Source organism: Uloborus diversus, chromosome 7 (assembly GCF_026930045.1).
Source record: "Uloborus diversus isolate 005 chromosome 7, Udiv.v.3.1, whole genome shotgun sequence".
Taxonomy (NCBI): Eukaryota; Metazoa; Arthropoda; class Arachnida; order Araneae; family Uloboridae; genus Uloborus; species Uloborus diversus.
Window position 1 is genome coordinate 15864703 of NC_072737.1, and position 13986 is coordinate 15878688.

A 13986-nucleotide genomic window follows, 5' to 3' on the forward strand; every position below is an offset into this window, starting at 1 on the left:
TACTTTAAGATTTAATTTGAGAAAAGCCGTGAACAGTCAGACGAAACGCAAAAAAATTCAACAATACAACAATTCCAACTATCAACTGGGAGTAGAGATGATGCATTAAATAATGAATTGTGGTTGATGAAAGCCTTCGAACATGGAACAAAAAAGCTCATAACTCGTTTTTTATACAACTTAGAACTTTCTAGCAGATGCCATCTTCAGCAGAAAAATTAGCGCTTTCGATGGACACATAATTTTGATATGTGCACGTATTTTTTCGTGACCCTATCGGGGCATTTATGCTAAAATTGGGACTTAAATTGGAATAAAAAAGAAACTATCAATAAAATTTTTTCCGAACTGGTCTATAAACCTTCCCAGTACCAAAAAGAACTAACGGTGAAAGTTTCAGTCAAATCTGCCGGATAGTTTCTGAGACTTAGGAAACAAATTAACCAACAAATTTACCAACATCCATTTTTATATATATAGATTGACTTTTGGTTTTCCAACAGAAATGTTAAATCTTAAATACGTTCATTTCTTTTTAAAAAACAAAAGAAACATTGTAACATTACGAAACATTTATCACCTTAATTAAAACCTCAATTTCTCTCTTGTTAAACAGTGAATTATCCCTGGCCAGCTTTTTTCTTGATGCTTGTACGTAAGACAGTACGAGCAACAGAAATAATTAATTTTGATTGCTTACAAGCTCATTTAAGGAATTTTAACGAGATGTCTGTACGTATGTACAGTCAGATTGCGTATAATTATTATCTCTATCCTGTCTCTTAACTCAAAATAACATGACTCAAATAATATGAAATTGATTAATTAACTTGATGAAATTTCGCATTTTGTTTGAGTTGGCTCAATGATAGTATACTTCATGTGCACTATTTCAAAAATATAGGACACATTGTGATATATTTTATATGATAAGTAGACAAGCTCACCTGTAAGTATATTCGCTTTTGCTGTAGTACAAGCTTGCATCAAATACGAGGGGTGAGAATGTTTCAGTTAGCTATTAATAGAAGAAGAAAAAAGTGCTTCAATGACAGCTTATAGCAAAGATATTTATTCTTGACATTTACTAAATTTATTTTTTGACTCTTTTGGTGGCAAGACTGAGTGTACAGGGCAAGGCTGAGTGTACTGAAGTTGGTATGCAGTGTAATACTGATGACGCTTACTCTTGCCACTAAAAGGTTTGCTGTAGTTGGGACAAACCTAACCTGGCAGCATTCTGCAGGCTACTCAGATCTCAATCACAGCATTACAACGCTGCCAGGTTAGGTTTGACCCAACTGGAGTAAGAGTTATCTAATTTTTAGTCCAAGCTTGAATCAACTGTACTACAATGATTTTTAATGTGTTACAAATTAAAAATTACTTTATATTTTTCCAGCTCTTTGCGGAGGGATCTTAGAACAGTCTGAAGGTACACTCCAGAGCCCGAACTATCCCGATGAATACAGGGCGAACAAAGAGTGTATCTGGAGAATATCTGTGACCCCCGGAAGTCAGGTGGCGCTCACGTTCCAGGCATTTGAGGTAACTTCGCTGGAACTAAACTATCACAAAAAGTATCCTAATGAATGAGTTCAGTTCTATACAGATTTTTTTTTTTTTTTTTTTGAAATGAGATACTATCCGACCATCATGAGAAAAGTCACCACCGAAATGTCTGCGCCTGTCTATTGCTATAGTAACGAAGCGCGTCTCATTTTTCCAAGGGAAGCTTCATGTTGGAAAAACCCGTACGACTACATAAAGGCGAGCAGACGAGTGGCGAAATGGCGCCGAAAAGCCTTCCTGTTAACCCTTGCAGGAAATGAACGAAGTCCGTTTCTATGGCAGTAGACGGGCTCAGACTTGACGGCGGGAGCTTTTCTCGTGAAAGTCAGACAGGACCTGTATTTGTACACAACAAAAGACACAACAAAATGTCCTGAAGATGTTTAACACTGGTTGAAAAACTGATAGAATGCTATCAAATGTAAAATCAACGTTCGACTCGACGATCTACGGAAGAATACACCTAGAAGCAGTGGCGTTTTAACATGGGTCACACCCGAAGCGTAATTTGTGGTGTCATCCCCCCCCCCTTACAAACGCAAAAGAAAAAAAGATTGTACACCTGAAAACATGAAATTCATGCAATATTCAGAAACAACTACATTTGTGTTATAACGAAATTTTAAGTGGGCTAATGTACAAAAAAGAAATAAAAGGGGAGGTCCGAGGGTTCACCCTCCGGAAAAATTTCAAACTTGTAGTCTTAAAAATGCATGTTAGCTTCATATTTTACAAAAACTTGCAATTCCACTTTGGGTGTCACCCCCCCCCCTCCACGGGGGACAGCAGGGGCGGATCGCCCCCCCCCCCGTAGCGATGTCACTGCCTAGATGACAGGTAGCACTAACAAAAGAACACAATTTATATCAAAATGAAATGTGTTTTGATAATATTTTGTAAGCTCATTGTAACCAATCAATCATGAGTGTAATATGTATGGGGTAACATGGATCATCAAACTGGTGCAGCAAAAATGAAGGAGAAGGTGAAATCCATAACCAAATGCTTTCAGTAAAATTTCATGTAACAAATAAATGCAGAGGAAAAATTTTGTACATCTGCCGGAGAGAAAACATTATGATCGCTAAACTTCGATGAAAAAAGTTTTTCTCAATGCCACCTGAAAACAATGATGACATCTACACTGTTGTTTGAAAACACGCAAGAATTCTCTGAAAGTTCTGCCTACTCGTCATTCAGCAATGATTTAGTTTAAAACTTTCCTACAGATGCGGTTATGCAATTTGCTTACCTCTTTCCCTTGTTTACGATAACCTAAACTGAGACTATATCCTCCATAGTAAAGAATAATTGTCTTTCAGTTTTCAATCCTAAAATTATTGAACAAGAACTACATTACACGTATCTAGGATGGGACATCACTTTCGATTATGATAATGGAACTTCAATTTCTAAAAAATTCTGGGGGAGAGGCACATAACCGCTTTTCTGCTCTTATCTGAACAAGAATAGCATAAAATGTTTTTTAAGGGGGAGAGGAAGACTATAATTTTAAGCAACTTCCTAGGTCCGTACTAGGGCGGATGAAGGGGGGGGGGCATCCGAAAACCACTATCTTGTTGCGCCTATGCTCGCTCCTGGAATTCTGGTTACGCCTATGCCTGGGATCTCTACAGGGCTGCACACTTATGGACGAAATAAAGAATGAAGATATGAATTGAAGGTTTTTAGCATCTATGGATGAATTAACCAATACCGCATTTCCTGGAAAGGTCGTATCCGACGCATGAAATGAGAGAGAATTTTTAGAGTTGCCGTCTAATACAAGACAAAAGGTATAGGCGAGACCGTAACAGGTCCTGAAAACCGTGGTTGGACCAAGAAGCTGGAACAGACTTTCAGCGTAAACCTTGATGATGATGTTCTCAAACCAGTGATTCAAAAATCTATTTTTTCTTTTAGGTAGAGTATCATGACAACTGCGCGTATGACTTCGTAGAAATCCGTGATGGTTTGGAATTGCACAGTCCCTTATTGGCCAGGCTGTGTGGCTACAAGATTCCACCAGAGGTCAGGTCCACCGGCCACAAGATGCTGGTGCGTTTCGTATCCGACAGCTCTGTCCTCAAGATAGGATTCTCTGCAAAGTTCGTCAGAGGTAATGTCACAACAACTTAGTGTTCTAAGACCATTGTCGTTTTCTTGTCCAAGAGGGAAATTATTTTAAGAAACCTTTATGCGTTTTCCAGATTAAAAAGTAAAATTGAAGCTTGTTGTTGAGAGAAAGGAAGAACGGAATAAAAATAGTGGCCCTTAAGGCTTAGTCGCTACGCACTATGTAAAATGAATCGTGGAAAAATCCACGCGGCATGGGCAAAAATCTTATGAGCACGTTTTTACGCGGGGGAAGAGTTTATGTTTTTGGAAGAGAATGTAACGCCTCAATGGCGCCATTTTATATGTGCTCCTGGAGCCCAAAATCGGCCACTAACTTTTGTTCCAACTCATTCTGCAAGTTCGTTTTTAATCTAAAAAAAAATGTTGTACTATCGTTCGGAATTTCACGTTGAAAAACTTTAAGAAAAGTAGTAATGCTAAAAAAAAAAAAAAATGCAATTAAGATCCCTTCAAAAAGCAGTTAAACACTTAAATGCATTGAATGACTGTTTTTGTCCGTAGACCTGTAGATTTGTCATTCTTTGTCCCAAGCCATAGTATTGTAGCAAATATTGGCATCCATTAAGGAAAACTTATTTAAAAACATGATTTGATAAAATGATCACTGTGAATTCCTTAAAAAAATCACAATCCAATTATCCTCTCTTATTCTCCTCCTTCCCAACGGAAATAAACTTCGAAAAGTCTTTTTACTAAAATGCTTTGAGTCTATCTAATATTTTTCACAAATTGACTCAACTCATGTGGTACTCCAGATGAACTCTAATCCTGGTTCGACGACGATGGCATACCGGAGCTCCCACTCATGTGAAATAAATTGTAGGTCGTCTGATTTCGAACCAGGAGCGAAGGCGGCAAATATAAGTTATTCTCCTTTCAATAAGCTATAACTAATACTGATAAAGTTGTAAGGAGTACTGATAAAGTGGTCTTTCAGTTCGGAACAGAAAGATGCGAGAGAGGAAAAAATTGTGGGGAATTTTGAATAAGTACAATACAAACTAGTATGTTGTGGCCATCACGAAACTTTCTTCTATATTTTTCTTTTTTTTTCTGATCCCTCCCCATGCTTGACGAGGAAGCAATATTCCCAACAAAAACAAAATTACACATGCAAAAACTTGACAACCATCCCAATGTCTGAATTATTGCAAAAGCAAAGCAAACAGCGAAAATTGAAAGTTATTTTAAAAGCCTTGCTTGAATTAATTACAAATATTTTATTTGTTAACAAACATAAGATGGCAACAGTTAAAAATTTTAAATCATTGAGATAATATTTCCGATCATTTCCATTCAATTAAAATCACGAGAAATACGCAGACGACAATCTATTACGATTTATCTTTCTTATTGTTGCATTAATAAAACTATTTTTATTCGCAAAAAAAAAAAAAAAAAAAATCAACACCTCGTGGAGCGATTGGCGTCAAAATTGAACCAAAGCCTGTTTACATATGGATTCACATATATTCCAAATTTCAACCAGAACGTAGCATTACTTCTTGAGATAGGGCACTCACAATGGAAAAAAAGAACGGGCGATTGCGCTACCCCCTTTTTAGCTGTTGACACCAAAATAAAATCAGCTCTTATACCCACTAAGGACTACTTGCCGATAAATTTTTCTTTTATTCCGTTCATTATTTCTTGAGATACAGCAGTCACAATTGACGACAAAAAACGTTCTATAGCTCAACCCCCGTTTGAGTTATTGACACCAAAATTGAATCAGCACCTGCTCCAGTTAGGAGCAACATATGGACCAAATTTTGTTTGATTCCGCCAGTTACTTCCTGAGGAATAGCAATCACGCATAACTCAAAAAACGTCCCATTGCTCCACCCCCCCTTGGAGGAATTCGCGCCAAAAACCAATGGGCACAAGTTCACATAGGGTCACATATGTGTACCAAATTTCGTTCGATTTCATGCGGTAGTTTTTGCTGTAGAGCGGCCACAAAAAACTGGTCACACACAGACGTGACACACACACACACACATACATACACACACACAGACAAACAGACATTTTCCAAAAATAGTCGAAATGGACTCAGCACACCTCAAAACGTTCGAATCCGTCAAAATTCGAAATTCGAAAATTTGCACGAATCCAATACTTTCTTCTATGTATTAGATATAGAAGAAAGTAAAAATAGATATGTAGCAACGTTTTTAGCTTTCAAAACCAGGGCTGCGGAATCGAGGGAAAATGATCGACTTCGGCTCCGACTCCGGGAATTTTAGAGCCTTTGACTCTGACTCCAACTCGTTTACCCCAAAACCAGTCCAACTCCGACTCTGCAATCACTGTCAGAGTTGCGGACTTAGAGGGAAAATGACAGGCTCCGACTCCACAGCCCTGTTCAAAACGAAAGATAACTTAAACAGTAATGAGCATATCTCAATCTACAGATTTTCACAGTAAAATGAAAGCAGTTAAAAATAAAGCAGCCATTCCTTATTTTTTTTTTAATCCACTAATTTTTTTTTATGTTTGATCATATTAGCATCTACTCAATTGCCCTCCCCCAACATTCAACGTCCTCTTTCTCACTTATTCAACGTCTCCATAAATGAATTTACGTGCACTATTTAATAAAATAAATATGGTGGAATTATTATTTGTCCTATTTATCTGAAATATAGAGCAGCGTTAATCTTGACTCTCTTACGGAACCATTTTCACGATGTCGTAGTTGCAGGGAACACTAACATCCGTAATCAGAATAATACGTCAGATAATTAATTTGATTACGGATATGATCTCTACTAATAATAAAGCTGAAAGTCTGTCTGGATTTCTGTCTGGATCTCTGTGACGCGCATAGCGCCTAGACCGTTTGGCCGATTTTCATGAAACTTGGTAAAAAGTTAGTTTGTAGCATGGGGGTGTGCACCTCGAAGAGATTTTTCGAAAATTCGATTTTGTTCTTTTTCTATTCCAGTTTTAAGAAAATTTTATCGAGCAAATCATAACAACGTGGCATACGGTTCCACGTTATGATAAATTACGAAATTATCATAACGTGGAACCGTAACATGGGCAAGCGAATGAATATAGCAAATTGGCGTGAGAATCATTATCCAATATTTGTAAAGATGGAGGCGAACCAAATGACCTTTTCATTTTCTACTACGGGCAAAGCCGTGCGGGTACCACTAGTTATTAATTAATAATCAGATCCGTATTCAGATTGTACTATTTCATCAGAATCATGTTATTAAAAGTCTCAATAATGGTAATGAATACAAAAAATGATCCCCCAAAAAAAATCGTCAACTTTCTTTATTACCAAAAAAAAAAAAAAAAAGTAAACAATTATCCAACTGTGAACTAGGTGTACCTCCTAAAATTGCTTTCTCCTTCCTTGCATTATTTGTCGGTATTGCACTCTGCTCAATAGCCGCGTTCACAACACACTTTTCGACCCGGTAAATCCCCACTCTGGTTCCACAAAAAAAAAAACGATTGAAAAATTCCCCGTTTCCATGTAAAAAGAGGTTCTCCCATTATACCAGAGAAAGCGGTTTTTACCCAGCATCCTTAGCGGCTAGTAGACGAACTTGTTTCGCGTAATGCATTCTGGGTAAGAACACCGCTTTCACTCCAGAAGCTAGCAGGAGTAGAAAAGTTCCACATAAAACCCGCTAATAACCGGAATGCGGTGAAAAGCAGGTCGAAAGTGTCCATGGAAACGGCCATAATCACACATTTGAGGCACAAGTAACTCAATCACATTAATTAGCTCATTTGATGAAGATTCAAAGTGTTAAATTGAGATACGTGTAAAATGATGTACATCAATACAGCAATAGCAGAAATATGGTTCGTTTTATTAATGTCTAATTTTTCCAGAAAGCAAGAAGCGATTGAACATTCATGTAGCTACATGTTTAAGCAAACCTATGCGGAACATGAAGACGATTTTTTATGACTTTCAGTTTTATTCAGTGGTGTGGGAAATGGGTAGGTCTCCGTGTCCAGATTCCTCCCTTACAGTGATGGATTTACAGGTTTGCGGGCCTGTCGCGTTGTATTTTTAGGAGCCCCATAGTCCATCACTTAAAATAAAAAGTTTGATCAACAGGTATTATGATCCTCTTAGGGGGCCTTGATCTCGTGAGGACCCCTCGCATTTGCGACATGGTAAAATCCGCCGCTACCCCCATGAAACTCAAAATTAAACTCCAATGCTTAAAACCAAAGTTATTCCCTTCTGTATATAGTACTTTCGTCATCACGCTATCAATTTTTTTTTTTTTTTTTTTTTTTTGCATGTATGGCTGTCACTAGCGCAGCCAGAAAAACCTTCTGGAAGGACTTTTTTGATCAAAAATACCTTCTGGGGGGGGGGGGGGGGTCTTGATCAAAAATACCCTTTGATGTTGGGGTTTTAAGAAAAAATACCTTTCTTGATCAAAAATACCTTCTGGAGTTGGGTTTTTGATCAAAAATACCTTCTGGAGGATGTTTCTCAATCAAAAATACCTTCTGGAGGAGGTTTCTTGATCAAAAAGTCTCTTCATACGAGGGGGGACCCAAAAGAAACCGGACTAATGGTGCGATGCCAATCCTAGATGTAGTAGAGTTTTCACCAGCTAGATGGCTCAAGTAGAGACCTTCACAAACCAGCTGTACAAGTGGTGTCAGTTTAACTGATACCGTCTGATCGTAGGATTGGTTTTCTCAGGTGCTGTTTCTTTCCACCTGCGAACTCATTATGTCAGATTTAAAAGAACAAACTGATAGCTTGAAATTTTGCTTCCTGCACTAAAAGTCGGCAACAGAATAGCTTACCAAATGCTTGAACAAGCATTCAACAACGATGCTATCAGCCGTACACAAGTTTTCGAGGGGTTTGGGCACTTTAAACGTGGTAGTATGAATGTTGAAGATCATGCTCGCTCTCAGCACCCTTCAACGTCTCGAAATGATGAACACGTTGACAAAATACGCCAAAAAAAATCAACGAGAGTCGTCGTTTTACGATTGACGAAACTTTAGAAGAAACAAGACAGAAGAATGGTTCCTTCACCATGATAACGTTCCCGTACACTTAGCCTTCACTATAAATCGCTACTTGGCCTCTCAGGGGTGGCCAGTCGTTCCTCGACCCCCGTATTCGCCAGACCTTTCCCGCTGTGATTTTTTTCTGTTCCCAAGGATTAAAAAAATGATGATCGAATGAAATCGAAGCGTTTTGATGATGTAGGGGCTGTAAAAACTGCTTCGCAACGGGCACTGAACATGGTCAAAGCTAAAGAGTTCCAGGGGAGCTTATAACAATGGAAAAAAAGAATCAACAAGTGTATTTCATCTAAGGGTGAATACTCTGAAAGAGACAAAAGAAATTTTGTGAATAAACTAATATATAAATATTTTAAAACAAAAATCCGGTTACTTTTAGGTCCCCCCTCGTATGTTTCAACTACTGGTTTAGAATATACATTTATGTTAAAACCAGTGTCTCTGGGAGGGGGGTGCTTTTTCCCCCAAAACTCCCCCTTCTCTGCGAACTGATGACTCAATATAAAGTTAAAATCATATTATTACTGGTTCTATTACTACATTTCCTAGTATTATAGTTGATAGTTTTTGTACTGGATACCCCACCTTGAAGAGTTTTTTGCTACGTCACTAGTGTAATTGGCTTTTATACTTGTCTTTCCTTTGCAGAGGTTGACGAATGCTCAAGTTCAAGTCACGGTTGCGAACAAAAATGTGTGAATACCGTCGGAGGATACCGCTGCGAATGCGAGATTGGGTTCGAACTGCACTCGGATGGAAAAAGGTGCGAAGGTACGCTCCAATTTTATTCCACTTTCACTTTTATTTTCCTTATTTTTACCGGATGCTCATTATTTACTTTCTTCTATATTAAAATGCATAGAAGTTGGCATTAAGTTCTTAACAATTTCAGATTTTTGGGTTAAAAGAGTGTTAACCCATTTAAAAAAAAAATGGGACAGGTATGTTTGTGTGTGGGGGTAATTTTTTTTATAAGCTTTCAAACGATTTACATAAGAAAAGAGCCCCAAAACAGAGGAGAGGTCCACCTACTATCTCTACTGTACTGGCTATCTCCAAATTTTTAATTTTGTCACTTACATCCCTTTGCTTCTCACTGACTCATATGTATCTATTTGGACACTTGAAATTTTAAGAGAAATCTTTCTAATAAAGAAACAATTTGCACCCATCATACCATGACGGGTAATTTTTCAGTAAACAATAATAATGATAAAACAATGACTAAAATAAAAATTTGCAACTGCAATAACTGTTTGATGATATACCTGCAAAAAAATGTCAAATTTAAAAAAATGATATCAGTTTTAATAAAAATAATAATATTTGCAATAATAATATAACGATAATTCAATAATAATAATGCTAATAAGAATAAAAATGCCAATATTGCTAATTGATAATGTGTGAATAATAATAATACTAATAATAATAGTGACAGTGTTTATCTTTATCTTCTTTATCTTTTCTTTACTAATAATAAAGCTGAATGTCCCTCTGTCAGGATCTCTGTCTGTCGGGATCTCTGTCTGTCAGGATCTCTGTGACGCGCATAGCGCCTAGACCGTTCAGCCGATTTTCATGAAATTTGGCACGAAGTTAGTTTGTACCATGGGGGTGTGCACCTCGAAGCAATTTTTCGAAAATTCGATGTGGTTCTTTTTCTATTCCAATTTTAGGGACAAAAGTCTCATAAGATGGACGAGCAAATGACGAAATTATCATAACGTGGAACCGTAACATGGGCACAAGTCAATTGGCGAGAAAATTCACTATACATTATTTGTAAATATACAGGCGAACCAAAAGACCTTTTAATTTTCTATTACGGGCAAAACCGTGTGGGTTCCACTAGTAATAATAATAAAAATGCTAATTTTAGTAAAGTATAATTAAATGATGATAATAATGATGATGATAACAATTATAATACTAATGATAATATTATTTATAATAGTAATGATAATGATAATAATGATGGTGATAGTAAAAACTAGTATGTTGTGGCCATCACGAAACTTTCGTCTATATTTTTCCTTTTTCTGATCCATCCCCATGCTTGACGAGGAAGCAATATTCCCAACAAAAACAAAATTACACATGCAAAAACTTGACGAATATCCCAATGTCTGAATTATTGCAAAAGCAAAGCAAAGAGCGAAAATTGAAAGTTATTTTAAAAGCCTTGCTTGAATGAATTACAAATATTTTATTTGTTAACAAACATAAGATGGCAACAGCTAAAAATTTTAAATCATTGAGATAATATTTCCTATCATTTCCATACAATTAAAATCACGAGAAATACGCAGACGACAATCTATTACGATTTATCTTTCTTATTGTTGCATTATAAAAAATATTTTTATTCGCAAAAAAAAAAAAAAAAAATCAACACCTCTTGGAGCGATCGGCGTCAAAATAGAACCAAAGCCTGTTTACATATGGATTCACATATATTCCAAATTTCAACCAGAACGTAGCATTACTTCTTGAGATAGGGCACTCAAAATGGAAAAAAAGAACGGGTGATTGCGCTACCCCCCTTTTAGCTGTTGACACAAAACTAAAATCAGTTCTTATACCCACTAAGGGCTACTTGCCGATAAATTTTTCTTTCATTCCGTTCATTATTTCTTGAGATACAGCAGTCACAATTGACGACAAAAAACGTTCTACAGCTCAACCCCCGTTTGAGTTATTGACACCAAAATTGAATCAGCACCTGTTCCTGTTAATACCAACATATGGACCAAATTTTGTTTGATTCCGCCAGTAACTTCCTGAGGAATAGCAAGCACGCGTAACTCGAAAAACGTCCCATTGCTCCACCCCCCTTGGAGGAATTCGCGCCAAAAACTAATGGGCACAAGTTCACATAGGGGCACATATGTGTACTAAATTTCGTTCGATTTCATGCGGTAGTTTTTGTTGTAGAGCGGCCACAAAAAACTGGTCACACACAGACGTGACACACATACATACACACACACATACATACATACACACACACACACACAGAGACAGACAGACATTTTCCAAAAATGGTCGAAATGGACTCAGCACACCTCAAAACGTTCGAATCCGTCAAAATTCGAAATTCGAAAATTTGCACGAATCCAATACTTTCTTCTATATATTAGATATAGAAGAAAGTAATAATGATGATAAAAAGGATAATAGTATTTATAATATTAATCGCGTTTACAATAATATAAACAATGTTATAAATAATCATGTTAATGATGATGATAATAATAATAGTACGAATAATAATAATATTTTAAGTAATGAAGGTAATAATAATGATGATAATAATGATAGTTTTGATTAAAAAATGTCAAATAACCACTCAAATTTCTAAGTCTCTTCTCAATTAAGTTATTCGTTTTTAACGTTTCGCATCCTTAAAGAAGTTTTGAAATCAGGCTGTACACTTCATACAAAATATAAACTTTAATACTGCTGTGTCTTCTAGAGTTAAAACTTCTCGAAAACTTTTACGGATTACCATTGTCCGCCCGCAAAACAAGGGAACTGGTCCAACTCACAAAAGTTTGTTAAAAATCGATTTTGAGAAACTTCTTTCCTTTCTGCCAAAATTTGTTCCCGCCATTCCAAGCCCGAGCGGAGCACAATGGAATGCATTTTCGTTCCTCATCCTCAAAAGAATCGCTTCTCTGCCACGGGTCATAAAATATGGAGTCTCGAAAATCGTTGGATGTCTATTTTAGGAAAGGGAATTCTCGGCGGGAACTTTCGATCATTTGTCTTGGTCAACTTGCTTCAGGAATAAATGCTTCCGTCCGCAGAAAATCCGAATTTTGCGGCGTTGCTTTTTTGCATGCATCCTCTCTCATTGTGTGGTGGCTCTCGGAATATTGGAAGATTTTGGATTTGTTCAAAACAGAAAGAAGAAATATATTTCTGCAGACACTTCTTATGTTTAAGAAAGGTCAAACATTTGTGAAGAATTTTTTTAATTATTATTTTTGAGCAATCACGATTGCTTATTGCTTTCATTTGACTTTTTTTGACGTGCTATCATTTTATTTTCCCACCGCCACCCTCCACACCATCACCGTCGACCGGCTCCTCACGATGCTGCTTCTCTAGCGAAAGCCGTCTCCAGGTGGCGTCAATATCCTACACTTACATGCATACATACACGCACCTACACACACACACAAACACATACATACACAAACACATGCACACACACACATACACAAACACATACACACACGCATACATACATACACCTACACATACACACAAAAACATACACACACAAACACATGCACACACAAAAACATACACACACATACACACACATACACACAACTATCCACACATTCATGCCTACACACACACATTCATACACACAACTAACCACACACTTTTGCCAGCATACAGACACAAACACATATGCCTACATACCCATTACACACATACACATACCCCCTGCACACAAACACACATACCCCCCCACACACACAAACACACACGCCTACATTACACACACTCGTGATTGCGAAAAACATAATTTGAATTCAAGATGTCAAAATTCAAATTATTTTTTTAACAGATTTCTTTTGTGAAAAGATTTATTCTGACATACTAAGAACTAAAGTCGTGTCTGAATTTTTTAATCAAAATTATACTTTTGTAACATAATTTAACTGTATGCAATATTTTATGGCGAGTTCTGTACCTCAGAGCCAGACTGACTTATGTTCAAAATTTTCAATTTTCCATTTATTAGTGCATTGTATGTTGCAGCCTATTCCGCATCGAGCCATGTGAACGTAATGGGGTGGTTTCCTTCAGTCAAAAGTACTGCTTTTAGTCATTGAAATGGATAGAATGAGCAAAAAAAATTACATGGACCCAGAAAATACTTTCATTTTCCCAACAGTTTTTTTTAATTAATTTTTTCAAGTGTCCGATTTTTCAAACAAGGCGTGGTCTTGATGACGTCACAAATGATGCAATTTGGCGCATCTTTCTACTACGTTCCCACGTTATGATAATCAAGAATCGAGTTAAAATTGCGCTCTACGCTTGCTATTAACCCTATCGTTGCCAATACACGTGAGTAAAGATGCGAATCAACTATTTCGCTCTTTGAATGGCAACATTGAATGGCATTTCATCATTTGTGATGTCACACGACAGAAGCGTAAACATTGAAAGCGAGCCGGTTCAAGTATTTTTTTAAAAATATTAAACTCAAACAAA

At 36.9% G+C, this 13986-nt stretch overlaps 1 protein-coding gene across 1 annotated transcript in view; it reads left to right on the forward strand.

The window, feature by feature from the left end:
- LOC129226283 (tolloid-like protein 1) overlaps positions 1-13986 on the forward strand; it is an 81094-nt gene that overhangs the window by 22897 nt on the left and 44211 nt on the right. The window contains exons 4-6 of the mRNA XM_054860884.1: positions 1403-1548; positions 3496-3691; positions 9394-9516. Coding sequence (XP_054716859.1) covers positions 1403-1548; positions 3496-3691; positions 9394-9516 — 465 coding nt within the window. The remainder of the gene's footprint in view (positions 1-1402; positions 1549-3495; positions 3692-9393; positions 9517-13986) is intronic.